Source organism: Protobothrops mucrosquamatus, unplaced genomic scaffold (assembly GCF_001527695.2).
Source record: "Protobothrops mucrosquamatus isolate PMUCROS unplaced genomic scaffold, P.Mucros_1.0 scaffold423, whole genome shotgun sequence".
NCBI lineage: Eukaryota > Metazoa > Chordata > Lepidosauria > Squamata > Viperidae > Protobothrops > Protobothrops mucrosquamatus.
The window spans coordinates 249,748-276,927 of record NW_015386751.1 but is presented as its reverse complement, the minus strand read 5'-3'; the positions used below and the strand labels follow the sequence as shown (position 1 = coordinate 276,927).

The window sequence follows — 27,180 nt, the reverse complement described above, 5'->3', positions numbered from 1 at the left end:
TCCCTCCCAACACCGCCCGCGCGGCCGCATTCTGGACCAGTTGAAGCCTCCGAGTGCTCCTCAAGGGGAGCCCCATGTAGAGAGCGTTACAGTAGTCCAGGCGGGAGGTGACGAGAGCATGGGTGACTGTGCGCAAGGCGTCCCGGTCCAGGAAAGGCCGCAACTGGTGGATCAGGCGTACCTGATAAAACGCCCCCCTTGTCACGGCCAACAGCTGGTCTTCCAGTGTCAGCCGTGGATCCAGGAGGACCCCCAGATTGCGTACCCTCTCCGAGGGAGCCAAGATTTCGCCCCCTATAGTCAGCGATGGAGTCAGCTGACTATGCCGAGGCGCCGGCAGCCACAGCCACTCGGTCTTGGAAGGGTTTTGCCATTCTGATGAAACATCTGGACTCATCACTAACCTGATTCTTTCAAAGGCATTACAGTTTAAAGAAACTGAATGTGCAGTCCTAGCATTAGATGGGGACAAGTTGGGGAAGGCAATAATAGGACAGTCAAGGGAAGAAATACTATCGTGTCGTCAGATCATTTGCCCACCATACTTTCCCTACAAACAGTTTTCCATTCTTGGCTTCTAAAACTTCCTATGGTGAGCCACAACTGGGATTCTCTGGCCATTCTGTAACTTTTCCCTTCACATGCAGATAAAGATAGAAAGCACAGCCCAAAGTAGCGGACTATTCTCAGAAGTGTGAGGAATCTCCTGCTAGGCCTATCTGCTGCCAGAGACACTAGCTGTGATTTAAAAAATGTTGAATACCTGAAAAGATAGTTGTAGATGCAATGGGGGACAAAACAGTTGGTTCCGGTGTTCCTGGGTCATTCTCAGGTACTATTGTAGATGAAGAACCTGGAGCAACAGAGCCTGGTGGAGATTCAGATGCTGCGGTAGATGCCAGTGCCATGGTATTTGGGAGAGATGCAGACACGGCAATGGTTATAGCCTCAGTGTCTGCGCTATCTTCAGTTGCCTCGGATGATGCAACAACTGCAGGTTCCACAGAAGCAGCCGCTAAATCCGCTCCTTCAGGCCCAGCACTTACATTTGTGGCAGGAACTGTGGCTATAGACGTTGCCCCTTCAGTTACTGCTGACGATACAGTGGAAAGGACTGACGTCGCAGAAGCTGGGACTAAAGATGCAAAATATGGGTGGGATAGAAGAAAGAGAGAATGAGAGATTACACAGGAAAGGTACTAAACTTAATTTCTATCCTACTATCCTACTATCCTACTATCCTACTATCCTACTATCCTACTATCCTACTATCCTACTTAATTTCTATCCTACTAGAAAACCCAATCCTGCTGCTATAATTCATAACATGTTCCATTAAGGGCTGGCATGAATCCTGCATTTTATAATTTTATATAAATCTTCCCTTTCACTTCACTTCACTTCTCTTCCCTTTTCCTTTTCACCTTTCAGTTTAGCATAGGCTGGTTGTTGATGGAATAAGTTTGGCAATAGGATCGTTTCATGAACCTGGAATCACCTTTCCCAAATGGATGTTCTCAAGATCTGTCAGGCTTTGATTTATGCAGCCTGAAGGGAGTCCAATACAGGTAGGCTGCTAAGGAATATGTGTGCCACCCAGAATATGAAATATCAAGGATAGTTTTTGCCTGGTAAAATATATACTCCAGAAAAATTCAGAAGCAGCTTTGTGGATTCAAGATTTAAAACCAAAATATAGACCAGGATGTCCAATCATGGCAACCCTAAGACTTGTGGACTTCAACTAAATATGGCTGTCTGGGGAATTCTGGGAGTTGAAGTCCACAGGTCTTAAAGTTGCCAAGGTTGGATACCCCTCACATAAACTCTTAAGGTCTTCTTGACATTCTTGTTATGAAAATGCTTGAATAGTGTTCTAGTGTGATCAAAGTGAGAAATTATCCACATTTGGAAAAAATCTAGGAGCGGAATAAACTCTTTTTCACCTCAGGAACATTTTGTATTTCCAGGTTTTCTTATTTACTTTAAGAAGCTTCCCTAAATCTCAGCTGCCCTTGGAAAGGATTCTAAGGAATCCCACCTCCACCCCATTTACCTATTGGTCCTTTTTATCCTGTTTGTTGTTAATGTGTTTACTGTTAATGCCCAACTTTTTTTTTAACAATTTCAATCGTCTATGTTTTATTCTTCTATTTAGGACATTATAACCTGCCCAGAGTCATTTGATAGTGAGATGGGCAGGTAAACAACAAACAAACAAATAAGCAAGCAAGCAAGCAAGCATCCCTCAACTTCTGCATCCTCCAGACTACAGGTTTACAACTACAATTCCTTATCACCCTCAACTCTCAAGATCACTAAAGTTGAAAGTGGTGGGAACTGTAGACTAATACATTTCCATGATTGGGAAAGATTGTTGAGGATTCATTCGGCTACTGCGCATTCTTGTTGTGGACTCATCACCCAGTGTGAAATGAGAGTGAGAGAAAAAAGGTCCTTAATGGTTTTAAAGATTAGAAAAGATGGATAATTGTCTTTTAGGTAATCAGCTGGGGGCCCCTTTGCATCCTATTTTTTTCTAGAAGAGGTTGGAAAACACTGTTCAGTTTTCTACTGCTATAGTACAATGTTGTTCCACTTCCTCTTAAAAGCTCTTAATTATCAATACTTCTACCCTGGATATGAACATTCATTCTAGATACAAAATAAATTATGCCAACTCCTTAGCTGTAATCCCAATTTATTTGAAAAGTACATGTAATCTCGATAGAGAACCTGAGTTTGAAATACAGTATCTGACAACAGATGGGATACTGGCTAAAATCAGCTAAGCAGATGAATACTTACCAGAAGTCAGATCCTCTTCAGTGCTTGCCCCAGTAATGCTATTTATGGTGGAAAACACACTGGAAGCTTGAACAGTTGTTCCACTCAGAGTGGTGGTGGGCCTGAGGGTTGTGGGCATGACGAATGGGTCTTCTGAAGTACTGCCTCCACATGAGGCCACAGGAATGGCAGCCTGAACCACCACACGAGGGCTGAAGGTACCAGCAGAAAGGTAGGTGTGAGTGACCATGGTTGCCCGAGAAATCAGGGTCCCGCTTTGGTCACCAAAATCCCAGGAGTAGGAGATGTCAGCCTCATGGAGGTATTGACTAGGATCATGGAGCTGCACAGCAAAGGAGATGGCTCGGTTTCGCACAAAACGACTATCTGTCCCATCGGTATCAAGAAGTTGTGCAATGTTCACTTGGAACGGGATCTGGTCTGTGAAAGAAAACAGAAAATCAACAAACTTAATTTGGAGAAAATGAGCAGCTTGTGGGGTCCTTGGTGCTCTCCAAGCTTAGTTGTTTTCTTGCAGACATTTCATTCCCAGACAAGGTAACATCATTAGTGCGGAAGCTTTTCTGAAGCAAATTTACTCCATTCCTCTCAGGAATCCAATTTGGTTACTCCACAACTAACTGTCTTCTTATCAGTCCAGCAGCTTCTTTTTGTTAACCAAAAGATAGCTGGAATTAGTGTACAAGGCAACCTAGCCTTTCTAGCTTTTATTATGGGACCTTTGGATATCTTTTGGATGGCTAAGTGCAGAAGGCAGGAGATAATGTCACAAAATCTCTAGATTTATCAAGTACTGTCCCCAGCCGTGTCCACCATTAATGTTTACCTGTGATGCTGAACTGTGAGGAAGTACCACCAATAGGGATGAATTTCTCACGTCCCCGGTAATGATAGACTGCCACATTCATGGTATAGGAGCCCAAAGCTACATTAGCTGTTTCAATAGTCAATGAGGAGGTGGGACCACCTACCACTTGCCAATATCGCCCTGTAGGAAGAAAAAGAATATGGGAGAAATGCCAGCGATGAAGATAGCAGGCCTATCATGCCACTTCCTAAGTTGAGAGGGAAACTGTCCTTCCTCCTGGTGCAATTTAGCTCAGAAGTGAATGCTTTCCAGATGTGGCTGCTCCCACAGTTCTCTGCAGGTCTATTGGCCATCGTTTTGTTTGAGAAGCCTGGGGAAGTTAGTTAAAGCTTGGTAATAATGGTAATAATGAGTCCCCTTTTCAGTTCAGGATTATGCAGGAATATAAGAACTTCAACAAATAAAATAGAAATGTAAAATAATGGAATAAGACACTTAACAGTCCCCATAGATTAGGCAGCTTATTAAATATGGTTTCTAACAGAGATCTTGTGTTTTCAAGTGCTGTATAAATAAGCAGTACTTTAGCAGGACATTATTTTTGTATTAGCCTCTGAAAGTTATATATCTATGTGTCTGTCAGTCTATCTATCTATCTATCTATCTATCTATCTATCTATCTATCTATCTATCTATCTATCTATCTATCTATCTATCTATCCATCCATCCATCCATCCATCCATCCATCCATCCATCCATCCATCCATCCATCCATCCATCATCTTCATCTACAAGCTGTCCAGAAAAGAAACAATCTTAATCATACTAATTATGTAATAAAACTCGTATCTCAAAACTAAATCATGCAAATACAGATGGTCCTCATTTAGTGACTGCAATGGATTCTGACCACTCGGTCATTAAGTGAAATTGTCACTAAGTGAATTTGTGTGTGTGTGTGTGTGTGTGAGAGAGAGAGAGACACAGAGAGACAGAGAGAGACAGAGAGAGAGAGACAGAGATCCTGCAAAAGTCACTAGTTGCTGCTTCTTATTCAGATAAAATTCTCTTCTATGGCAACCTGTTTTTTTTCTTTTTTCTTTTGCTCTCTGACAGAGAGAGATGTTGCTTAAACAATCTATCTCTTCCTGACCTGCCTTTTCTCCATATAATAGCACTTCCCTAAAAAGTGCTAACTGAAGATTAACAAGTTCATCTGTGACCTTTATTAGTTGATTCCAACGCTCCAAGGCTGTTGCCTGAAACTGACAAGACCTTAATCAATTTCACTATGCATTTTTATTACTGTTGTATTTGTGAATGGTCCTTATCTGAGGCAGTCACTAAACATGGCTACCTGTAATTAGGAAGTACCGTAATCTTCAAAGGGAGGTTATCTTTCTCTATATGCTTTTTTTAATGTAAAACACTATTTTTAAGTGTTCAGGAAAATTTTAAAGGAAATCATTTTCTACAGCAGCTCTATCTATTTATGTGCTGTCCAACACAACAAGGCATACCTTCACAGTTAAATCTGCCCAGTCCCAGTGAAGATTGTGCCACAACATGTGGATTTTTCTTTTATGTCAACTAAGAAAGGGCCTTTCCTGCTATGGAACGCTTTCTCCTTATCATGTGCCAGTTTTGTTTCAATTTTATGCATGTCCTGAAACATGTTCAGTCTCTATGGCATATGCCATTTCACAATGGTACTGTTTGAGGACTCACGATGGTGGGTTCATACCTTTTATGTGCTTAAATATAAATCACTATTTTATTTTTCTTTCTGATTTGCCGACTTTTATATCTACTCATGTATTCTGTTGATGTTCCCCACCTGAATATCATTAGCATAACAAGCAGTATAAAAATATTTTAAAGAAATATAAATAAGCATTTATAATGAGTAACACACAAACCACCTTATGGTTTAGAACAATGTATGGATTCAGACACTGTATAGGTTGCTAGGCTGAAGTACAGGTCCTCAACTTACAACCGTTGGCTTAGTGACTGTTAAAAGTTACAAAAGCACTGCAAAATGTGACCTAAGACAGTTTTTCACAAGACTGTTGCAACATCCTCATGGTCACATGGTCAAAATTCAGATGCTTGGCAACTGACTCATATTTATCATAGCTGTGGTGTCCCGGGGTCATGTGATAGCTTTTTACGACTTTCTGAGAAAGTCAATGGGGAAACCAGATTTACTTAACAACCGTGTTACTAACTTAACAGCCGCAATGACTCACTTAACAAATGTGGCAAGAAAGGTCATAAAATGGGGCAAAACTCACTTAACAACTGTCTTGCTTAGCAACAAAAACTTTGAGCTCAATTGTGGTCATAAGTCAAGGATTACCTGTAATGAAAAAGAAAATGACTGAAATGCACGGGATCCTCCCGCCAAGTGTCCAAGCAACAACTTACCCCATGTCTGCCAGACAAAAACAAACTTGCCAGGCCGGCGATCGCTTGGGGAGAAGGGATGTCCATCAGGAAACACATAATCGGAAGTATCATCCTCCTGATCTGGGAAAACAGGATCCCCTTTTCTCATACGGGTGCCTGCAAAGGAGAATGGGATGAAAAAATGAAGAAAGATATGGTCAGTAAGACCTCAGTTGAAATCACAGCTTTCCTGCAGGAATATCCAATTTCAATGTTTGCGGTTTACCGTTTATGATGCAGTTCTGGCTCCATACTACACGTCCATCTGGCAGCACAGTTTGATTCCTGGGAAAGCGCAAAGCAATCCCGAATGTTATTTTGGCACTTGTTAAAGTTGGGGCATCGTTGCTGATATCAACTGTCACATTGCCACCTAGAAAGAAAGAAAAAAAGGTGTCCAAAATTTCTGATCTATGCCACCGCTGGCACTACACTTCCATATCTCTGCTATTGAGGATAAAAGAGGGCACAGGCTTGAAAAAAAGTGCGCCAGCAACAACTTAAAAAGAAGAGAAGGACATTTCAATAGAAGAGAATATTTGTAGCTCAGGGATGAACTGTGGAGTCCTAGATGCTCTCTGAGCTTGGTTGTTGTTTTTTTACAGATGTTGAATTACCCAACCAGGCAACATCATCAGGGCTGGAAGGAAGTGGGGTTTGCTCTCAAGGACCCCACAGAAGCAAATTTGCTAGCAAGTTGATAACTGCAGGAAAAGTGCATCTCAATAAGGAGATTGGGTGACCAAGTGACAAATTGCTTTCCAGATGCAAAGATGCTAAGAGTTCTTTATGGTTAAGTGGAATTTAGGCCAGGCAGAGGATGCTTCCCCACAGAGATGATCCTTTGACAGACTTCCCGAAGAATGACTGCAAGTAGAGTCCATGGTCACCCTAACCACCAACACTGAGGCCTAGAAGCCTCAACTGATTGTTTCCCCTTCGTGTTCAGGCCTACTGTACTTGCTTCAAACTTATCTCATACCTCGCCAGCAATTTCCCTGCCTGGGATCTCCTTCTCTCCATCGGGGGTAAAGGCTGGAGTTCCAAGTCTTGTACGCAGAGTATCTCCCGCTCCCGTTTTGTCCCCATCTGTTGTTCCGGCCACTGAACCCTAGAAGAAAAAGATCTATTTCAGTCCTGGGGGCATTCACTGGGGGGAGGGTAGTGGTTAAAAAAGTCCAGAGGGCAGACACGTATGTACTCTCCCCATGTGTAGCATATAGAAAAGGAGGCAGCTTTAATTGTATAATTGCAATGGTCCTGTACAAGAACAGGCAAAGCTGGGGGGGGGGGGGGCAGAGTTAAACAGGTCATCAGCCTATAGTCATTATGTTCCCACAAATGGTCTAAGTCAGGGGTAGGCAACCTTGGCTTTTTTATGACTTGTGGACTTCAAGTCCCAGAATTCCTGAGCCAGCATGGCTGGCTCAGGAATTCTGGGACTTGAAGTCCACAAGTCATAAAAAAGCCAAGGTTGCCTACCCCTGGTCTGGGTCCAATCTTTCTTGAATTCTGTTGAACTTTTTTCTGGTGCCAATTTAGTACTGAACTTTAGTTAACTAAATTCTTGTGTATAGGCTTAAGCAATAAATCTTCTGAACTGCAAGGTAACACATGGTCCTGATTCTTTGTACCTGACATGTCCTCTTGAATTTTTTTTTGACAGCCCTCCTCTTCCAGACATACTCCTGCTTTAGTCTTTTTACCGTCTCATAGTTTCTAATATGTCAGAGATAAAGTTAGGCCCATGGTATCTCTAAAAGTCACCCCCAGTCACTTTTATCTTTTATTGCTGGATGTATAGCAACCATATGTTACCTTAATTCTGCCAAAACCTGCTTCTGAATAAGTAAATGAACGTGTATGTTTAAATAAATGGATTATAGTTGTACAAAACATATTTTATAGACTGATTAAAGGCAATTCTGAGTTGGATGGACAGCGAAGGGATGTTCTGATGTTTTCTGCTCATTGATTAAATCCTTTCTGGCATCTTGACATCCCCACCCCCGTGTGTCAGGCTGAGCCTGTTCAGATGTGAAAGTATTTGGATAGGCTGGAAAGCTACACTCTGGATTTTAGGAACTATGCAAGACACATCAGACCAATCTTCAGTGGTAATATTTGTCCGGTTATTTTACTGTTTTCCATATTTTTCACTTAAAGAAGAAAAGTGACATAAAATAGCACCACAAAGTAACACAATAGGATCAAGGGTCTCATCTTGAACAGCGGCATAGAGGGGTTAATGGAGCTAGCTGAGGTAGTGAAATTGATTATTTACTCAGAGACAATAATTCAATTAAATTTCATGCAACTTGGAGGCTTTGATAGATTTCTTACAGGATAAAGAGAAAAGTCAGCTTTTGACTTTGGATTCTGACAATGAGAATGGACTAAATATTGCAGCTTTTTAAATATAAGGTTATTTATATTTGATAACTTATTATCTTTTAGATGAAATTAAAGAGATGAACATTTAATAACTACTGGCTTTTAGTATGTAGACTATAATATATGGTGGGTTTTTTTCTTTAAACTTAGAGAGGTGGTTGTATTGTTAATACCTCTGTACTAAAAGAAAGTTGGAGGTCACTTTTGTTATATTAGTTTGAAGTACTTTTTTGTCACTTTATTTTTTTTATCCTTCCCATTGCCTTTTATGTTACGGTAGTTTGCATTTTAGTGTATAATGTTAAAACTTAATAAAGATATTATTAAAAAAAATAACAGCATCACAGAAGGGACGATTGCAGCGAAGGTAGCACAGGCAAACCTTCAGAAGTTCAGAACTAGGAAGTTATAGTTGGTCTTTGAATAGTTTGGCCAAACAATATTTAACCGATATTAATTTTAATACATTTAAATCTTCTAAATGTAAATAGATTCCTTCTGTAACTCTGAGAGTGAGATGGGTGGTACTGAAATTTGATAAATAAACAAAAAATAACAATACATATTATAATTTGAAGGCAATCTTCAGAAGTCTTCTGGAGCAGCAGCTAAGGCTTGAGAGCTGTATAGTGCTACACCCATATCACCTAAAAGAAGCTGTTCTTGCCCCTGTGGTTGTATGAATCAGCCTCTAGTGGAAGGAGGAAGAGGGACAGAGGTGGGATTAGGCAAGCTTTAGACCTGTAGTGGCTAACCTTCCTTACTACACAGTGGCTACACAGGCCTGCCTCAGCTGAGAGTCACATGAAAGAGCTTGAATAGAGGCCGCCAAGACCCATGTGATATGAGCCCCCCAGCACTGGGGTGGGCTGATCTGTCACATGCTGTCTGCACCTTCGGCAGAATAAAAGAAAGTCTTGAGTGCTTAGCCACATCACTGGCAGTGGGGAGAGATAGCCTAGGGAAGGGTGTTCCAAGCTACTTGTGGGAAGCAGAGGAAGTACATAGGAAACTGTGAATGAGAAAAGAAAAAACAGCATTTGCTAAACGTGAGAAGATAGGTTGGTTTTCCAGGATTTTACCATTAGTTACATAGGCCGCTCCAAGACACTTCTCTTTAAAAACAAAACAAGACTCCCACTTTCAGATCTCCCGAGTCAAGGTAAAAAGAGAAGCAATGGAGAGAAGAACACAGTGCAAAAACAATCCCAGATTAAATGAAAGGCTGCCTTACACCTAGTCAGCCATTTCATTCGGCACTGTCTACACTGATCTTCCCTACCTGCTGAGAAGGGCTGTACTTCAGTTCTGGCTGGGAATTATTGGGGTTGAGGCCTATCAGATCTGGAAAATATCAGGTTGGGGAAGGTAAATTCTCCCCAGCATTCAGTGAAGAATTTTTGCCCACCTCTCTGAAGATGTTTCAGCAGTTACCAGCATCTGTTTGACTTTCTTCAGCCTTGAGAAATAGCCAAGGTCGTACCCAAGTAGTACTTGGATGCAAGGTCACCAAGAAACGGTAATTTTTAGGGCTAAAAATTAGGTTTGAAAGACAAAAAATAACCTTGAGGACAGCAACAGTAAGCCACTTAGAAAATTCAAAACCTTTACCCTTTACTTGGGGATATCCTGGGATGACCTGAATTTGGGATTTGCTGCATTTAAAATAGATGTTATAATACAAAATAGTGGCCCTTTTCCTCCTCCTCAGAGTCATATCCACTAAACACTGCCAATTCTTAGTGAAGTTGCTATGAAAGATTCATGTCTGGAAACTTCCCTGAGGAAAGAAAGGAGAACTCACAAAGAACAAAGGATACACAACCACAACCAGTAGCTGGACGTTAAAAGGCTATTAAGATTTGAAATGGAAGGTCCTCCCACACACCCACTTTAACACAATCGGGGTGACTAAGAATTGGATCTGACTGAACAGGGTGAGACTCTCCACTATCAGTCTTTAGCAAATTAGGCACACACATTCCATATCCCAAACCGCAAACACCAGCAAGAGGATTAGTGAGTCTTGTCTGCCTAGAGAAAAATCCAGATCACCACGAGGTTTGGCTTTGCAAGAGTTGTGTGTGTGTGTGTGCGTGTGCGTGCATGAATGAGTAGGTAACATAACTATTAAATTAAACCAAAGCTCCAAAGGCAGCTTTGGACTGGCAAAGAAGCATCATTACTTTTCTCACACCGTAATGAGCTGAATAGAGGTGAACTACTCCCCAAAAACATTTTATAAGAATTCTGAATATTCTAGAACTGATCCAAAATTTATAACTAGAGCAAATTAGTCTTTCTTTTGATGCCAATAGTTTTTCCCCTCCAAGCTTGCCCTCTAAAATTAAAACTGTTTTCTAAGTTAGATCTATGTCCCAAGGAATCAGTTTGAATTCTCCATTCACTGTCACTCACTGCATGTCGTATTTGCTCACTGTTCCTTCTGCAAAATCTACCACTGCCATTCATACATTAGCACCTATGAAAGGAATCAAATCTAGTTTGGTCTGTAGATGCACATGCATTGTGTGTGCATGCAACATATATTATATAAAAGAAATCATATTTCATCTTTAATTTAATATACAATCATATTTTCCTGAGATTTTTGGTTAAAAAGGAAAGTTTGAAAAACAATGGACATCTGCATGCAAAAATGTTTTTAAGGCATCTATGCATAATAAGAGAGGTTCTTTATTCAATAATGTGCCTATATGCCTCAACATTAATATTTATAACAGTTGAAGGCTTAACTCTACTGTAAGGATTTGTGTTCCTTTTATTCCTGTGCTAAGATACCTGAACTTACCTTGTAATGCTGATAACAACACAGTAAAGGAACAGCTGTTAAGTCTCTTGAGCTGTGAATATTTCTGAACAGCAAGTCCAACATAGAGAATATTAAGAAGGTCATACCTTGTGCATAGGTGAAATTAATAGAGGCTACCTGACAGCAGAGCTAGGTATAGCTCAGTCTGATATTTGGAAATATACTGACGCACAAGATTATAATTTATGGTGGGGCAAACTTCTGTGGGTGAAATAAACCTGATCTGTAGGAGAAAATGGGGTTCCACTTACTGCGCTGAGCTGTGGTAGTAGCCAGGAGAGCCCAAATAGCAGCCCATAGGAACCAGGTCCGGGACATTTTCAAATCTTGAGTTCTTTGTAGTCTCTTGAACAGTTGATGGCAAAAGAAGGCAAGGAAGACCCTCCCGCTATTAAAAAGGGAGCTCATTTGCATATACCCACCTCTCTTTGGAGCATGAAGACATTGCTTTCTTTCCAGCACTGGGCTTCCCCCCTCCTCTTTCTAATAACTGAGATGGGGGAAGGGGAGAACATTGGCTGTGTGATCCGGTCACAAGTTTGCATTGTGGCCAACACAAGGAGGCCCCCTTTTTTAATCCCATAGCTGGAATGCCAGGGTAGGGGATGGGCGATGCTTGAACACTGAGGTGCTTCACAGCAGAGGAGGAAGTTGGAAGAGATAACAAGAAAGAGCCAAATGACTAGTTATTCAACTTCATTAAAGGGCCTCATCAGGGAGAGATTACAGGGCACAACCCCACCCCCCCACAGGTCTTGGTTACTTCTCTGGGCCTTTTCCAGGTTCAGATGTAAGACAATGGAGCTTAAGCAAAGTATATCTAGCAGCTAAAGAACTCAGAGTAGTAACTGATGGAAAAGCAAAGACTTCCAGTTAAGCCCTTCAAGTTGAACTTGATTCTTTAGCAACATTACAGATGTGTCTGTCCAGGAATTATTGATAACAATAAAGAAGTGATTTGCTATTGTCTTCTTCCAGGATACTTTAAAAAAACCCTTCCTAATCTAGCCTAATGCCGTGCAATTTCCCAAGACACTCCAGTCCAACTATAACTCAGGTCTGACCCTTGTTAACGTTTTAGGATTAGCAAACATCAGTTAGATCAGTGGTGGCGAATCTTTGGCATGCGTGGGCATGCGCGCTGCCGCTGCCAGCAGCTTGCACAGGTCCATTAGGCCACCGCTGCCTGGAGCAGCAGCCCCACCCAGCATAAATGAGGCAAGGTGGCCAGCTACCAAGTGCCCACACCCAGCAAGCCAAAGGCCACCCTGAGCAAGGAAAGCTGGATCCCCATCGGTGCCATGGCCCCCCCAGTTCCAGCTAGGATTGCGTGCCTCCCCCCATCTATGTTGGACCTCCTGCCCACCACCCCACCCGCCAGAGACCCCCTGGATCTCCCCGAACCCTGCCCGGCCCCCACAGGTGTCCCCCCATGAGCAACATCGAGGTGGCCATGCCCACCCCAGCCATGCCCACCCAGTCTGCCGTGACAACCACAGCCATGCCCACCCAGTGGGCCACACCCATCCAGTGGGCCATGCCCCCATGCTCCCCCCTGAGGGCACCACAATGCTGATGCGGCCCTGGCACTTTGCGATAAATAAGTGGGTTTTGGGTTGTGGTTTGGGCACTCGGTCTCTAAAAGATTCGCCATCATTGAGCTAGATATTGCCACACTGCTGGATTTTCATCGGTCTAAGAAATCAAGGACTTGTGGCTATTTCGAGGCTCATAAGAATATGATGGTGAGCCAGGGCTGACTGAAGACATCTAGGTAACTAAGCAGAGACAATGGTTGTGCAGAATAAAAGACCAGTGGATAGATTAACTGTTCAAATTTTTCAGAAAGAGTGTTTGGGAGATCTCCCATGACAGAGGTCCCCAACCTTTTGGGCACTAGGGACCAGTTCTGTGGAGAGAGGTTTTTCTGCGGAACAGAGGGTGCATGGTTTTGTGTGCTGCCTGCATCCCACGGATGGGGCTTTGCTAGTTTGTGTGGACCAGTTGCTGGCATGCCGCAGCCCAGTACTGGTCCATGGACCAGGGGTTGGGGACCCTGTCCCATGAACTCCTCACAAGGACAACAAAGCATAGTAGTCTCTCATGGGTTTAAGTGCCAAGAGCCAAGGGTATGACAACTTTGCTCTCAGCAGCAGTGGAGGCTTTCATAAGGATATCAAGCCAGTCAAACTCACTTGTTAATCACTTTTGGAAATGTTCGATTTAACCAATTTATAAATATTAGACATCTTCAAAATGGCGAGCTTAATTTGATACCCAGTGAGTTTTATTTTCTTCAGATTTAAAAATTTTTAAAGAGAGACTCAAAAATGTAAATAATATAAAACTGGCAAAAAAGCAGGAAAAAAAGGATTTTTGTTTAAGAAAATTTTAATTGGATTAGGAAACCAGAGAGATTTGGAATATCAGTTATTTTTGTTGTATAATTTAAAAAAAGTATGTAATTAAATAGCACACTTGTGGGAAATGACTAAAACAGAACCAAATCCATATTAGGAATTGAGGCTTGATGAAGTTTGCAAATGGTCACTAGATGCAAGCAAAGGACCAGGCAAAAAAAGTATTAAAATAGATAAACTGGCTATAATTTTTTTCTTAAAGTGTTTTTTTTTTTGCATGGGCTAAAATGTTAACAGTTACCGTAATATCGCAGAAAGGATACAGATTTCAATGGTAAACTTTTAGAAGATGAGAAAGATTTAAGAAAAACTTTAATTGACATAGTCATTATAGTGTTTAAAGTCATGGAAGACAGCAAAACTGAATTTACCAAACTAGGAATACAAAAGATAAATTAAAAGAAGGATCTGGAAAAGAAACAGCTGCAACAAGAAATCCTGGATGATGCTTCTTTATGAGATTTACAAAGTAGACTGGTGAAAGTTTTGAAGACTTCTTTTAAATACCAAAGAGAGATGAAAGATCAAAACTTCCAATGCTATAGGAAGGATTTAGAGATTGTGCAGAGCACAAAGAAGAAATATAAAGTTGATAACAGTTTGTTAACAGAGAGTTTTGAACCTTAATCTTGTTTTTTTTTATTATCTTTCTTCCTGCAAATAGATCTACTAGTTTAAAAAAAATGGGGGGGGGCTGTTTTGCAATGGGTGGGAATTAATATTAATCAATATTCAATTAGGGGGATAACAGGTGTTTATATGTTGTTTTCTTAATGCACTTTTTCAAAATATCTTAAATATTTTGTGATTTGTGTTTTCTTTTTGTTCCTTTTGTTGTTGATTTTTGGACTTTTTGGACTTTTGTATTTTAACTTACTTTTTAAATAAAAAATTATATTAAAAAAGAATAAATATAAAGTTGGACTATTTGATCAAGGATAAACTGTTTGATATTTCTGGTAATTCCTAATGGACTTTTTTGCTAAAACTGGATTGAAAAGACGATTTCTAGGTTGCATATATGGTAGATAAGAGATAAACTATGAGAATATTTTTTTTTTATTATAACATTATACAGAGTGAAAACTTAACAGCTTATGTTTGGTGTAATGAAACTTTATTAATCTTCAGCCATTCGCACTATCTGCCAATCTCACCTGCCTCTTAGGCTTATTTGTGAAAGCAAGTATGATACGTCCAGGTTCACTATCTTTGGAAATATACAGGCATATATACTTAACATGACCCTGGGACACTGCAACCATCAGAAATACATGCCAGTTGGTAAGCGTCTAAATTTTAATTATGTGACAACATGGATGCTGCAACGGTTGTAAGTGTGAGACATGTTCATAAGTCACTTTTTCACTGGGTGAGAAATGTGAAGTTTACACAAGCTCAAAATTAGATGGCACTTGGATCCTTCAACTATGTCTCGTATTTACGCGAATTATGAATCCAAGTGTTGGAGGTGTGGACATCCAGATGCAACTTTTTTTCATATGTGGTGGGCTTGTAAGGTTATTAAGGCTTTTTGGATACAATTGTGGTGGAACCTACAGCAAATTTTTTAAAAAAGGATTATTTTTCTTCCACAGTTGTTTCTTTTAGGTATTGTGCAAGATTTAAATGCAAAAGAAATTAATTTGATGCTTTATTGCTGCTCGTTTGTTGATAGCCCAAAATTGGAAGAGCCCAATTCTGCCAACAATGGAAGACTGGAGATTGAAAGTTTCGTATCTTGCTGAAATGGCAAAGATCTCAGCTTATTTGAAGAATCATTCAAATGAACAATTCTTATCAATATGGAGAAGATGGATTGTTTATATTCAAAGGAAGCATAGAGTGGTAGAATATAACTTAGGTTTTTAGATTTTCTTTTATTTTGTTTATTCTTTCTATCCTTTTTGTAGATTAAGATATTTTGTGGAGTTAGGGATATTAGTATTTGTTTACTCATATATGAATATTATCCTGGGATTAGGTTTGAGAAGTCTGGGGGGGGAGGGGGGTATTTACTTGTTATTGTGTCTATTATGCTTTTGATTGTTTTGTTATGATGGAAAATAATAAAAAAAAATTGGGGAAAAAAATAAATAAGTCACTTTTTCAGTGTTGAACAAAAGGTTGTCGAGTACCTGAATAGTCTATGAAATATTACAGAAGGCCCTTTGTGTTGGCATTGTTACATATAGTGTGAGCATGTGTACACGCATGCCAAAAAACCTAGAATCACAATCCATGCAAGATTTTGACATTCTCATCCCTAATCTTGCAATGTTTTAAGACCAACCACGTGAGATGCGGCGAAGATTTCAGCTATATTTAATTATTAAAAATTAATACCTATTTCATGTTCAGGTTGAATGGAGGTCATCTGAGTGGGGTCACATATGCCGTGGTCCCCACAACCATTTATATAGCGAGTCTTCGAATTGCGCCATCACCGCCCTAGTGAGAACGTTGTGCAAACACAAGCCCCATGCTCAGCTGGTTTTCTCCTTTGTGTTAGTGTGTACTCAGATTCTTTTTCCGTTGGTTTTTAAAACCGACTTGAATCCGAATTAACCTGAAGCTCTGATCCCCGCTGCCGTCCATACGCTCTGCTACATTCGATCGGCCTCTTCCCAAGTGCCGTATCCGTACTTGGGCCCTTACAACCAAAACTCTCCTTCTCGAAAATGACGGCGCTGGCCCTTTAAGAAAAACTTCACCTCTTCTCTTTCTCTCCCGCCACACAACGTGCTTCGCTATAACCCCGCAGCCAATAGGGTAGAAGGAAAGGCGGGGCGAATGGAACGCGGGAAGCCGGAGGAAAGGAGGAGGGGAGCTGGAATCGTTAGTATTGTTTGAAGTTCAGCGTCGCGCGCGGGAAAAGAAGAGCGAAGGCAGAAAAAGCCGCGGTCACTCAACTGCCGAGCAGAAACACACGGCCATTCGCGGCCCTCCCAACCGCAGCCACTGCCGCCCGGCCCCGGCTCCGGGAGCGGGCTTTTGCTTGGCTCTTGCGGACCACCGCCTCTCCTTCCTGCTCTGTGCCGGCTAGTACTTTCGGGGCAAACTGGGATCCTTCCCAGCCCGCGTCTCCTCCGATGGAGAACTTCCAGAAAGTGGAGAAGATCGGGGAAGGCACCTACGGCGTGGTCTACAAAGCAAAGAACAAAATCACCGGCGAGGTGGTCGCGCTTAAAAAAATCCGCTTGGACACGTGAGTGAAAGACCCTTTCTCTCCTCCATCTAACACCCCGCTTTCACACGCACAGCCAAATACACGCGGCGGGAAGAGGGATCGAATCTCCGCTTAAAGAAGGAAAAAGCTCAGCCCGAGCCTCGCTTCGCTTTTGGAAGGAAGTCTAGCTTTGGAGCGGTGGTCGAGGAGCAAAGGGTGTGGGAGAAAAAAATGGGAGACTCGTAATCTGGCGGCTCGGCTCCTCCTCCTCCTCCTTCGCCATTAAGGGTGCCTTTAGAGTGAAGGCTTGGTTCAGAGGAGGGAGGTTATGCTTTTCTCTGTTCTTGATCCGCGTCCAAATGTTTCAGAAAGTTATGAAGACGACAGACGAGAGAGGAGACGCGCAACCTCGTCGTCTCCGCGGCTCCTCTTTATCTTGCTTTAATAAAGGTGCTAATTTTACCTGCCTGCAAACGCTCCTTAGCCCAGAGCAGAGCACGAGCTCTTTCGCCACGTAGGTACCTGGCGAAATGCAGATAGTATGCAGGATGAGGCCCCTGGGCTGGGAGAGCCCTCCAGAAGAGGGGCAATGGGTTGGAATCGCTAGGCAGCTTGCTTTACAAGTTCTTGCTTTGGAATTATTATTTCATCGCATGGCCGGTTGAGATTGGAGCAAAGATGAATCTAAAAAAATGTTCTTCCACGTTTCGAGTTAAAAGTATGCTGCTTATGTGACCGAAACCTTAAAATGTCCTTTGCTATGAAAAGTAGTGCAAATAAATGTTCCTTCTGTGTGCTGTAGAATACCCAGCTAACATCCTGGATTCAATTAATAATACTAAGTCTTGAATAAGCCCTTTCCCCTTTGTTTTCTTTGGGCATGATAAAACCATGAGCACTGCCTTCATTTATATCTCCCCTTTTTTATCCACTAGAAGCTGATGGTGGTATACATACATACATACATACATACATACATACATACATCTTAATTTTCTTCCTTCCCCTTAATGTTTTCCTCACAGTAATCCTGTGAGCAAAAGGAAATGATTTGGGGAATATTTATATTCTGGAGTTTCCCAAATCTTGTCCCTGTAAAGCTGAGAATTAGATTAGAAGGCCAGTTTGATATGAGAACAGTCAAATGTGCCAAAACTGCATACAGCGTCTCAGCAGATCCTATTTAATCTGCATTACTAATCTATTATTCCACTTGCATTGAGTAATCATCTATTATGCACTATCTTTTTCATTTACAATTCTAGGGCTTAGTTTTCAATCTCAGCATCTCAAACAGTCAATTTACTTGGCTAAATTCATTCTAGTTTCATCTCCTCCCTTCTTAATTTCATGTTTCTCTTTGCTTTCAGGGAGACAGAAGGAGTTCCCAGTACTGCCATCCGAGAGATTTCTCTCTTAAAGGAATTGAACCATCCCAACATAGTCAAGTAAGTATGTGGAAGACAGAAGGAGATGATCTGGAGAGTAATAAATAGAATGCTATTTTTGGGTCTTCAGGCCATTTACCAGCCACCATAATTTTTGTACAATTATGGTGGTTGGTAAACAGTGGCCACTTTTTTAGTTAAATTGGGAGGAAGCATTTTTATGGGCCAGTATCTGACAGCAACTGATCTGAGAAAACTTGCTTCAAAAAAGGTTTTACAGTAAACTGGAAGTTACACGCTTCCTTGTTCCTTATTTTATTTCTGCTAAATTCAGAAACATGGGCAACTTGAATATAATTTGTAACCTTCTGGCATTGAACTTGTAAAAAAATATTTGTGGTTTTCTTATCAATATCCAAGTGTTATTGTTTGTCTTTTACTTCCTATCCCTTCCTTGACTCCCCAGATTGTTGGATGTAATCCATACTGAGAACAAACTCTATTTGGTCTTTGAGTTCTTACATCAAGATCTAAAGAAATTCATGGATTCTTCTACTTCCATTAGTGGTGTAGAGTTACCTCTTATCAAGGTAAGCCAGGCAGAGCATGTAGGCAAAAAAAAAAAAAGCAACTTAGTTCTGGGTTCATAGGCACACTAGGTACATTTCTTTTTACTTGACAAAAAAAACTGCAAAAGTGCTGCAAGCCAAGGATTTTGAGGGGAGCTTTGTGTCTTCAGTGGACATGCACTTAAATGTAGACGGTCATACAGAGCTTCTTAATGAACAATGTGTGCAGTAAGACTGTCTTTGCTCTTAAATACTCTTGACTTAACTAAAATCTTATATAGACCCAAATGAAATTATACAGCTCTGCTAAATGTTCAAGGTGTTTCCTTAGTTTTTTTTTAACGTGGTAAAACAAAGCATAAGATCCTCTACTTTGGCTTACCAAATGGGAGTTAGAGGCAGCAGTATAGCCTATTTTGGCTTGTACTTAGGGCAGACTGTGGCTTTATAGACTGAAAAATCTAAGAGATATGTCCTTCATAAAGTGGCATACAGAATGCTGAATTAGACATGCCCCCCAGGTCTTTTGGATATGATCAGGGTCAAACCCAGTTCATCTCTTTGCCTAATCTCATCACATCCAAAGTGATGCTCTCTGTCCCAGACAAAGCCCCCCTTGCAATCTCATCAAACCAAAGGCAAAAAAGCCTCATCAGATAAAGGGAATCCGCAACAAAACTGTCAACATCCATCCATCAGCTGATGACCTCAGTATTCCATATCTTTAACAATGGACCTTCTCAGCTATGCTGCCCTCCTCAATGGTCCATTTTGCTTAACAATAGAACTGACCCCAGGTGTGCTGATAAGGACTTGCTTAGCTTCCCCAGTGGACAGCCAATCAGGTCTCAAGGAAGGCCTTACAGCCTTCAACTTATAAAAGTTGCTTTTCTATTGTTTGCAGTCCCTCTTATAACACAAGAACTCAAGGATCCTTTCAGTAAATAAGTTCTTTTCAATATTGTGATCTTTCAGGCCGAATCCATAACACCATAGCATATTGGTTTTTCTTTCATTCCATTTGTTAATTTATATTCTGTCATTTAGCCCTCTTACGTTCGTTCCAAATTGCAGCCCTCTCTATAGCACAGAGAAAGGTTTTTTCACAGCCCGGAGAGTGCGTGGTCCACGGATGGGGCTTTGCTTGTTTGTGTGGACCGGTTGCTGGCATGCCGCGGACCAGTACCAGGGTTAGGGTTCAAAGTTACATCAGCACTGAAAAAAGTGACTTATGACCATTTTTCACACTTGAAATTATTGCAGCATCCCCATGGTCACATGATTTACATTCGGATGGTTGACAACTGGTTCATATTTATGACAATTATAGTGTCCCAGAGTCATGTGATCACCTTTTGAGACCTTCTGACAAGCAAAGTTAATGGGGAAGCCAGATTCACTTAACAGCCAGGTTACTAATTTAATAACTGCAGAGATTCACTTAATAAATGTGGCAAAAAAAAATCGTAACATAGGGCAAAACTCACTTAACAAATTCTTCATTTAACAACAAATTTTGCGCTCAATTGTCATAAGTTGAGAACCATCTGTACTGACTTAAGGGCTCATCAAGGCTTTGGTCAATAAAGGTTTTCAAATAATACCATTTAGTAGAGAGGGGGTAGATTAGATTCCAGACAGAATCATAATAATAATGTTACATGCAACATTCTCTGCTATTGGTAAGGACTGTACTGGTTAGTTTTGGTCAATAGGCCCCAAGCACAACTAAAACCTAATTTTATTCTAAGCATGTTTATGTTTTTCCTAGAGCTATCTGTTCCAGCTGCTGCAGGGTCTTGCCTTTTGCCATTCCCATCGTGTCCTCCACCGAGATCTTAAACCGCAGAACCTCCTCATCAATGCAGAGGGAGCAATAAAACTTGCTGACTTTGGGCTAGCGCGTGCATTTGGCGTGCCCGTGAGAACCTACACGCATGAGGTGAGCAATTTGTTTTTCCCCACTTTGGCATTCTCTGTACTACACATAATCCTTGACTTAAATTGGGACTGGAATTTCCATCACAGCAATGTGGTTGTAAAGCTCGGGGAAAGCACACAGGAATGCGCAGGTTTGTGAGGGTGTGCAAAGGAGATATAGCAAGACCCAGGTGGTGTATGAATAGCCAGTGCAAGCTGAGGGGGGGGGGAGATGCTTATCCCAGCAACTTGCAACATTTTCTATCAGTTTCCCCATTGCCCAGATTGTGATTACTTGACTGCAAGGGTGTACCCATTGCTACTATAATTGAGTCCATTGACCTTGCTGTTTCTCTTTCCTTCCCGGGCTTCTTCTGAGGGCTCAGTCTTCTAATATGTCCAGAATATAATATGAACCTGATCAATTTGTGTCTTGAATGAAAAATCTAGATTGATTTGTTTTATAATCCATTTCTTTCTTGGCTTTCACTCTATGTGCATACATACTGTATAAATATGTGTAGACTCATGAATGATGAATAACATTAGGGAAACAGTTTCTTTAATAATCACACTGCTCATGCACGTGCCCCAAATTTATTTTTCAGATTTCACACAAACTTATTTGCTTTCCAGCTGAAAGTACTCTTTTCAAAGAGGTTTATGTTGAAATGCGGTTGCTGTATTACTTTCTCAAGAGTACAGTTTGTATTACGTATTTTTGTTGGCTATGGCTCATTTCCATGCTCTGTTCAAAATATTGATTAAAATTATTAATTTAATTGAAACAAAGCCTAAATGATTAAGTTTGGAATATTTTACTAATATTCTTTCTTGTCAGCACTGAGATCCTGCATTTTCTAGGCCGCCTAGCCAGCCAGATCAACCCTGGCGATCAATGGAGTGGTAGATGTCATAGCCAGATAGCCCTTGCGTCCATTTTATTGGACAATGACCGAAATAATTTATCTACTCATATGATTGTTGCAGTTGGGGAGCTCATAGTAAAAATTATTTGGATCAATGTGTCATCATAAGAAGCACTACCTGGCTACCTGAACTTGTTTTTTGATATATGGTAAAATCTGTTATTCTAAAGATACTTGGCTCTCTTACACAGCTAACCATTGAAAATACTCGTATTCTATTTTAAAACTGGGCTCTGGAGATTAAAAGTTTGGACTTACCGAACCAAACTTAAATGAAAGTTGGTGTCAACAATGATTAAATGAACTTAATTTCTAGAGAAGGGGAAAGGAAAAACTATTTCAGAAATCATTTCTGAGTTTGGCCATCCCAGGGCTAACCTGGGAAATGATGCTGAGGATATTCCTGTGACCATATAAAGTAAACTCATGTAATTAACATTAATAAAACATTTCCCTATTCATTAAACTCTGGTATGTAAATAGGATACAGTTTTGGAGCTGCCTTATTGGTGCCTCTAGCTTTCAGTTTCTTCCCTGGAGGGACCAAGAATTGAATGTAGCCTCTTCTGTATGTGAGTCATGTGGTGAACTATTGAAAAGTGATTCCAGTGCAGTCCATATAGTAGCTCTTAATCTGAATTAATTTGATGGCATTATGTGATGCATTACAAAAAAATGGAAGGATAGGGTGTGTGATGCAGAGAACCGGTGGAAAGTGTCCATTCCTGATTAGCTGGTTATTTAATTGTACATCCATTGTGGATTTTGTACTTCACACTAGGTGGTGACTCTTTGGTATCGAGCTCCAGAAATTCTCCTTGGCTGCAAATACTACTCAACAGCAGTGGACATATGGAGCCTTGGATGCATCTTTGCAGAGATGGTATGTGTTTTGGAAATGACCATGGGATGAAGCAGCGAATTGGGCTGGAGTCTGGCACTGAAAGGCTTTTGATTGGCAGAAGCCAGAGAATTTGGCTTGTGATGTTAAGGTCTCAAGGTTATTGTACAAATGTGGGTAACTATGCCATTACAGACTCCAAACATCTGAAAAAGTTATTGCTCCTTAAGGCGAGCTTTATTGCTGTAAAACACACTCTCATTCATTTCTGTGTGTGAAACATGAGTACGTCAGGTCAATTAAAGCCTGCTGACAGGATCAGTTGACTTCTGAGGACTGAATTGGGCTTTGGAGAAAACTACTTCCCTGCTAGGGGCAATTTGTGCTCCAAGAATGGAGAATTGGGTCACACACTGAGCATGTGCTGAGGGTTCTTTATCTGCTGAATAATTGGAATGAAGGAATGGGCCAGATTCCTTCTGTCTATCTTAATGATGTCAGTATTAACGCAAAATCCTTCTCCAAGTATCTTCATATATGGAGCTTTTATCTCCATAGGGAAGGGCCATCATAATGAACATTATGTTTTTTTATATCTTGCTGTTTGCATAATATTTTTATAACTATATCAAATAGCCGATACAATAGAATAAAATCACCAATAAAAGGACCGCAATGAAACATTACATCAGGCTAGGAAAGCCTACTATGCTACGGTTCTGACTTTTTGTTCTTCTGCCAAATAGTTAACCCGTAGAGCTCTCTTCCCTGGGGACTCAGAAATTGACCAGCTATTTCGCATCTTCCGCACACTGGGCACTCCGGATGAGACCGTGTGGCCAGGAGTCACCTCTATGCCTGACTATAAGTCCAGTTTCCCCAAGTGGGCCCGGCAGGACTTCAGCAAAGTAGTACCGCCGCTGGATGAAGAAGGCAGAAAACTTCTAGCAGTGAGTTTTATGTAGTGGGAAAAGTATTTTGAACTGTAGCATGTGATTACCATACCAAGCTAAGAAAAGGTATAGTTCAGGGGTAGGCAACCTTGACTCTTTTATGACTCATGGACTTCAACTCCCAGAATTCCTGAGCCAGCATGGCTGGCTCAGGAATTCTGGGAGTTGAAGTCCATGAGTTATAAAAGAGCCAAGGTTGCCTACCCCTAGTATAGTTACTTTAAGGAGCATCTGACAGAACTGGCAATGGCACTCATGCCAAATCAAAAGCACCCTTATCGATTTGTGTTATATATAATGTTGGTATTTTTATCAAATTCTTATTCAGGGTTTGCTCTGCCTCCATGTTTTCCTCTGCTGTTCTGCTTTAAAATTGAATGCCTTCTGTCTGCTTAGTGCTAGGATTGAACCATTAGTCAGTGTAAAACTTGTGAGCTCTTTGCATACTTTATCCACCTACAAGAAAAAACGGTTTGGGTCTTAGTTTTGAGTGTCATGACTGTTATCTGTTCATATTCCTTTAGGAGACAAAACTCTATAAAATTAATCACACTTTTAGTTGCTAGATTTTGTTTCTTGTCATTTAACTTGCCATATGACCGTAATGCATAGCACTAACTTGAGCAAGATAGTTGAAGTGAGAGTTGGGAAGTACAAAGCACTTCCAACATATATATTATGTTGCATGTTATATATTATAGTCTATAATATATTATAGTGCATAAGACTGTAATGAAACTTGCACCCTCCTCTTTCCCCTTTAGCTAATGCTGCATTATGATCCCAACAAGAGAATCTCGGCCAAGACTGCTCTCAATCACCCCTTCTTTCGAGATGTCACAAAGGCTTTGCCACACCTCCGCTTGTGAAATGGAACTGGAGCCAACGGAGTTGCTGCAGTGCAGGCTCTGCAACATGCCTTTTCCTTGGGCAGCCCTAGTTGCTTGCACTTAACTTTTCAACTTAACCCTGGAGAGAACACCGGAGGTCCAGTTGGAGCGCAGCCTACACCTTTAGGATTTTATTAAAGCACTAAACTGAGTTTGAGGATTCACTGGTTCCAAACTGCCTTGTGAAGAGAGAAGGGTCTCCAAAGCTACCAGCCCCAAGGATTCAACTTGCTTGAGAAGCACCCCTTTCATTCTTCGCATGTTTTATCCACCCATGAGTTCCATGCCTTCCTTCTTGGTGACTTCTTCAAAATAATGCATTCTGTATTTGCTTACTCTCCAGCTGTTGACATCTCGGCACAAGTACAGTGTAGATGCTTCTCTTCCCTTCAAGTGTAGAAGGGACTTTTATTAGAAGGGCTAAGGGACTTTGGCAACATCTGTCATGGTGTTTTCATCTGCGATGTTGGTCAGTTTAACCCACTGATTACTAATCCTGAAGAGATGGGATTGCTGAAGCTGGTGGTACAGTACGCCTTGCTAACTATTCGCTAAGCTCTTTTTGACATCTGGTATGGAGAGTAGGTTGTTTAAAGAAAGAAAAAACTCGGAAAAAATTGCTCATTTGGTGGGGAAATGGGCAAATGTTTATTCACTCAGTATTGAATTGTATACCTGTTTTCTTATTCTGTATCAGTGAGCTGATGGTCTTTCTGAGTTTGTAGCCAATTAATGCCTTATGTTTGGCAATTATGGTTTGCCATTCCAATGCTGTCTTCCTAGAACAGTCGGGAACATTTCAAATGTCTGTTCCGATGGGTTGGCCTTGCATCCTTGGCTTTAAATAACGTATCTTGCAAATATAGATGCTTAAATTATATGTGAGCTTTGAAATACATATCGATTGTCTCTCTTATAATCTACAGTCATACATCTTGAGCCAAATATGAGTCATAACCCCAGCTAGAGAATTCACATTAGCAAACTTTTCTGGTTTGGTTTGGAGAGCTGGAAATATCAATATCTACATCTTTGTGTCACCGTGTTTTGGAGGCAACCGGATTGTTCAAATTACATCAGTTGAATGTCATCTAAGTTCTGATTTTTAAAAAAAAGAGTCTGAACAGTAGCTAAACAAAATCATGATCAGTTTCTAGTCAATGCCATCTGGAGGTGAAGTATAGTCGTAAAAGTTTCATATTGAGAATTTTTAAAGACCACTTAGATTTGCTTAAGAGTAAAACACTTTCCTACAGAATTCAGGGTTTTATTTTAGAGTAAGGCAACGCGAAGTACCTAAAGCCTGTCTCTGGCATGCAGCAATAACTTAAATCTGATTTTGAAATAACTCCAAATTACAAACTTTTTCGATCAGTTGTATGATGCATCTTTATGAGGCTTCAGTAAAGCCATCTGGTATTTGATTTCCTGAAATGCTTATTTTTATTAAAAGCATATATGCTAGGGTAATACTCATTTACTGTAGAAATGAAACATGTATTTTAAGATGGTGAGGACTGCACTTTCCTCAGTGGGGGGAAAGTTCCCATTCTAAGTCATAATTCTTACTATCTTCACTCAAAGATGAAATATCCATTGTTCCAGGTATGGCTGGATGGAGACTTCACTAAGAAAGTTGATTATTTCAGGACCTCTTGAATTAAAATTGACATTCTTACATGACGCTGCTTAGTATAATACAGAAATATTCGTACCATTATTCACAACAATATTTGCAACATGGTATCCTTTCCCTTTATTGTTGGACTGGAAATTTATATATATATATATATTTATGGAGCTATTAGTTTTTTAAAAAAGTTCTGGATTTGTTAGCCTAAGCACCTTGACATTTTTGTAATATAATCTTTTAAAGAAAAGTAATTATTTTGTTTTCTTAGCTCTTTGTAAGGCAAATGTTTCTAAATACAGTACTACTGTGAAATCAGTTTATAAATCATTAAATAGTAGCAATTTTAACACCTGGCTTCCTTTTCCTCAAAGCAAGGATATTCCTCTGTTTTCATCAAATTTAAGGATTTGCGGGATGAAATGTAAATGGTCTAGCAGTTTAAAGCAACATTTTGATTTCAGGATCTTTTTAAAGACTTAGAAATGATAGAGGACCTCAAAGAGTTTTGGGAGTTATCTTATTTGAGCTCCAGAATTATTTTATTTGACTTTGCAACCCCTTGAAAAGGAGCTTAGGGAATCCAAGGGTCCCGAGATCATGTCTTGAGAATCGCTGGCCTACGTTTTCCATCTGTACCTGCGTATACATTGAGATTTTAGTGTGGAACATAAAAAGACTTAATTATAGGTAGTCCTTGGCTTATAATCAGCCACTTAGTGATGAAAGTTGCAAAGGACTCCTCCAAAAGATATTTACGGCTCAATTTTGAAGTTTTGACAACTGCTTGCACACACACACTTACATCCTGTCATGCAATCACATTTTGGGCACTTGGCAACCAGTTTATAATTATGGCTAGCTGTAGTGTCCTGCAGATACATCGCTCCAATTTTTTTCTCTTTTTGCCGATTTCCAGCATTTACTTTTGGTTTCTGGCAAAAAAAAAAACAACCCCGCCCATTGGATAAAATGAATTCACCTAATGACGTCTGCGTTTGCTTAACAACTACTGCAAAAAAGGTCATAAAATTGGGTGCAGTTACCTCAGGCCTCGCTTACTGACTGCAACACCTTAACTAGGATTCCAGGCTTAATTCCAGTCATAAATTGATGTCTATCTGTATATAACTGTCTTTTGCTGCAAATGGCATATACATTTTACCAAAGCTTGTC

The 27,180-nt window shown here is 40.6% G+C and overlaps 2 protein-coding genes across 2 annotated transcripts in view; one reads left to right on the top strand and one right to left on the bottom strand.

Annotated features, from left to right (window-relative positions):
* Nucleotides 1-11,613, bottom strand: part of PMEL (premelanosome protein) — a 15,785-nt gene extending 4,172 nt beyond the window's left edge. The window contains exons 1-7 of the mRNA XM_029284207.1: nucleotides 11,547-11,613; nucleotides 7,051-7,179; nucleotides 6,295-6,441; nucleotides 6,048-6,185; nucleotides 3,635-3,796; nucleotides 2,809-3,228; nucleotides 764-1,135 (exon numbers count right to left, since the gene is read on the bottom strand). Coding sequence (XP_029140040.1) covers nucleotides 764-1,135; nucleotides 2,809-3,228; nucleotides 3,635-3,796; nucleotides 6,048-6,185; nucleotides 6,295-6,441; nucleotides 7,051-7,179; nucleotides 11,547-11,613 — 1,435 coding nt within the window. The remainder of the gene's footprint in view (nucleotides 1-763; nucleotides 1,136-2,808; nucleotides 3,229-3,634; nucleotides 3,797-6,047; nucleotides 6,186-6,294; nucleotides 6,442-7,050; nucleotides 7,180-11,546) is intronic.
* A 5,103-nt stretch (nucleotides 11,614-16,716) lies between these two features.
* CDK2 (cyclin dependent kinase 2) lies at nucleotides 16,717-24,931 on the top strand. The gene is made up of 7 exons (XM_015816319.1): nucleotides 16,717-16,923; nucleotides 18,255-18,332; nucleotides 18,739-18,862; nucleotides 20,613-20,783; nucleotides 22,472-22,573; nucleotides 23,278-23,481; nucleotides 24,249-24,931. The coding sequence occupies exons 1-7, from the start codon at nucleotides 16,808-16,810 to the stop codon at nucleotides 24,351-24,353; spliced, it is 900 nt and encodes a 299-aa protein (XP_015671805.1). The 5' UTR covers nucleotides 16,717-16,807; the 3' UTR covers nucleotides 24,354-24,931.
* The last annotated feature ends 2,249 nt before the right edge of the window (nucleotides 24,932-27,180 follow it).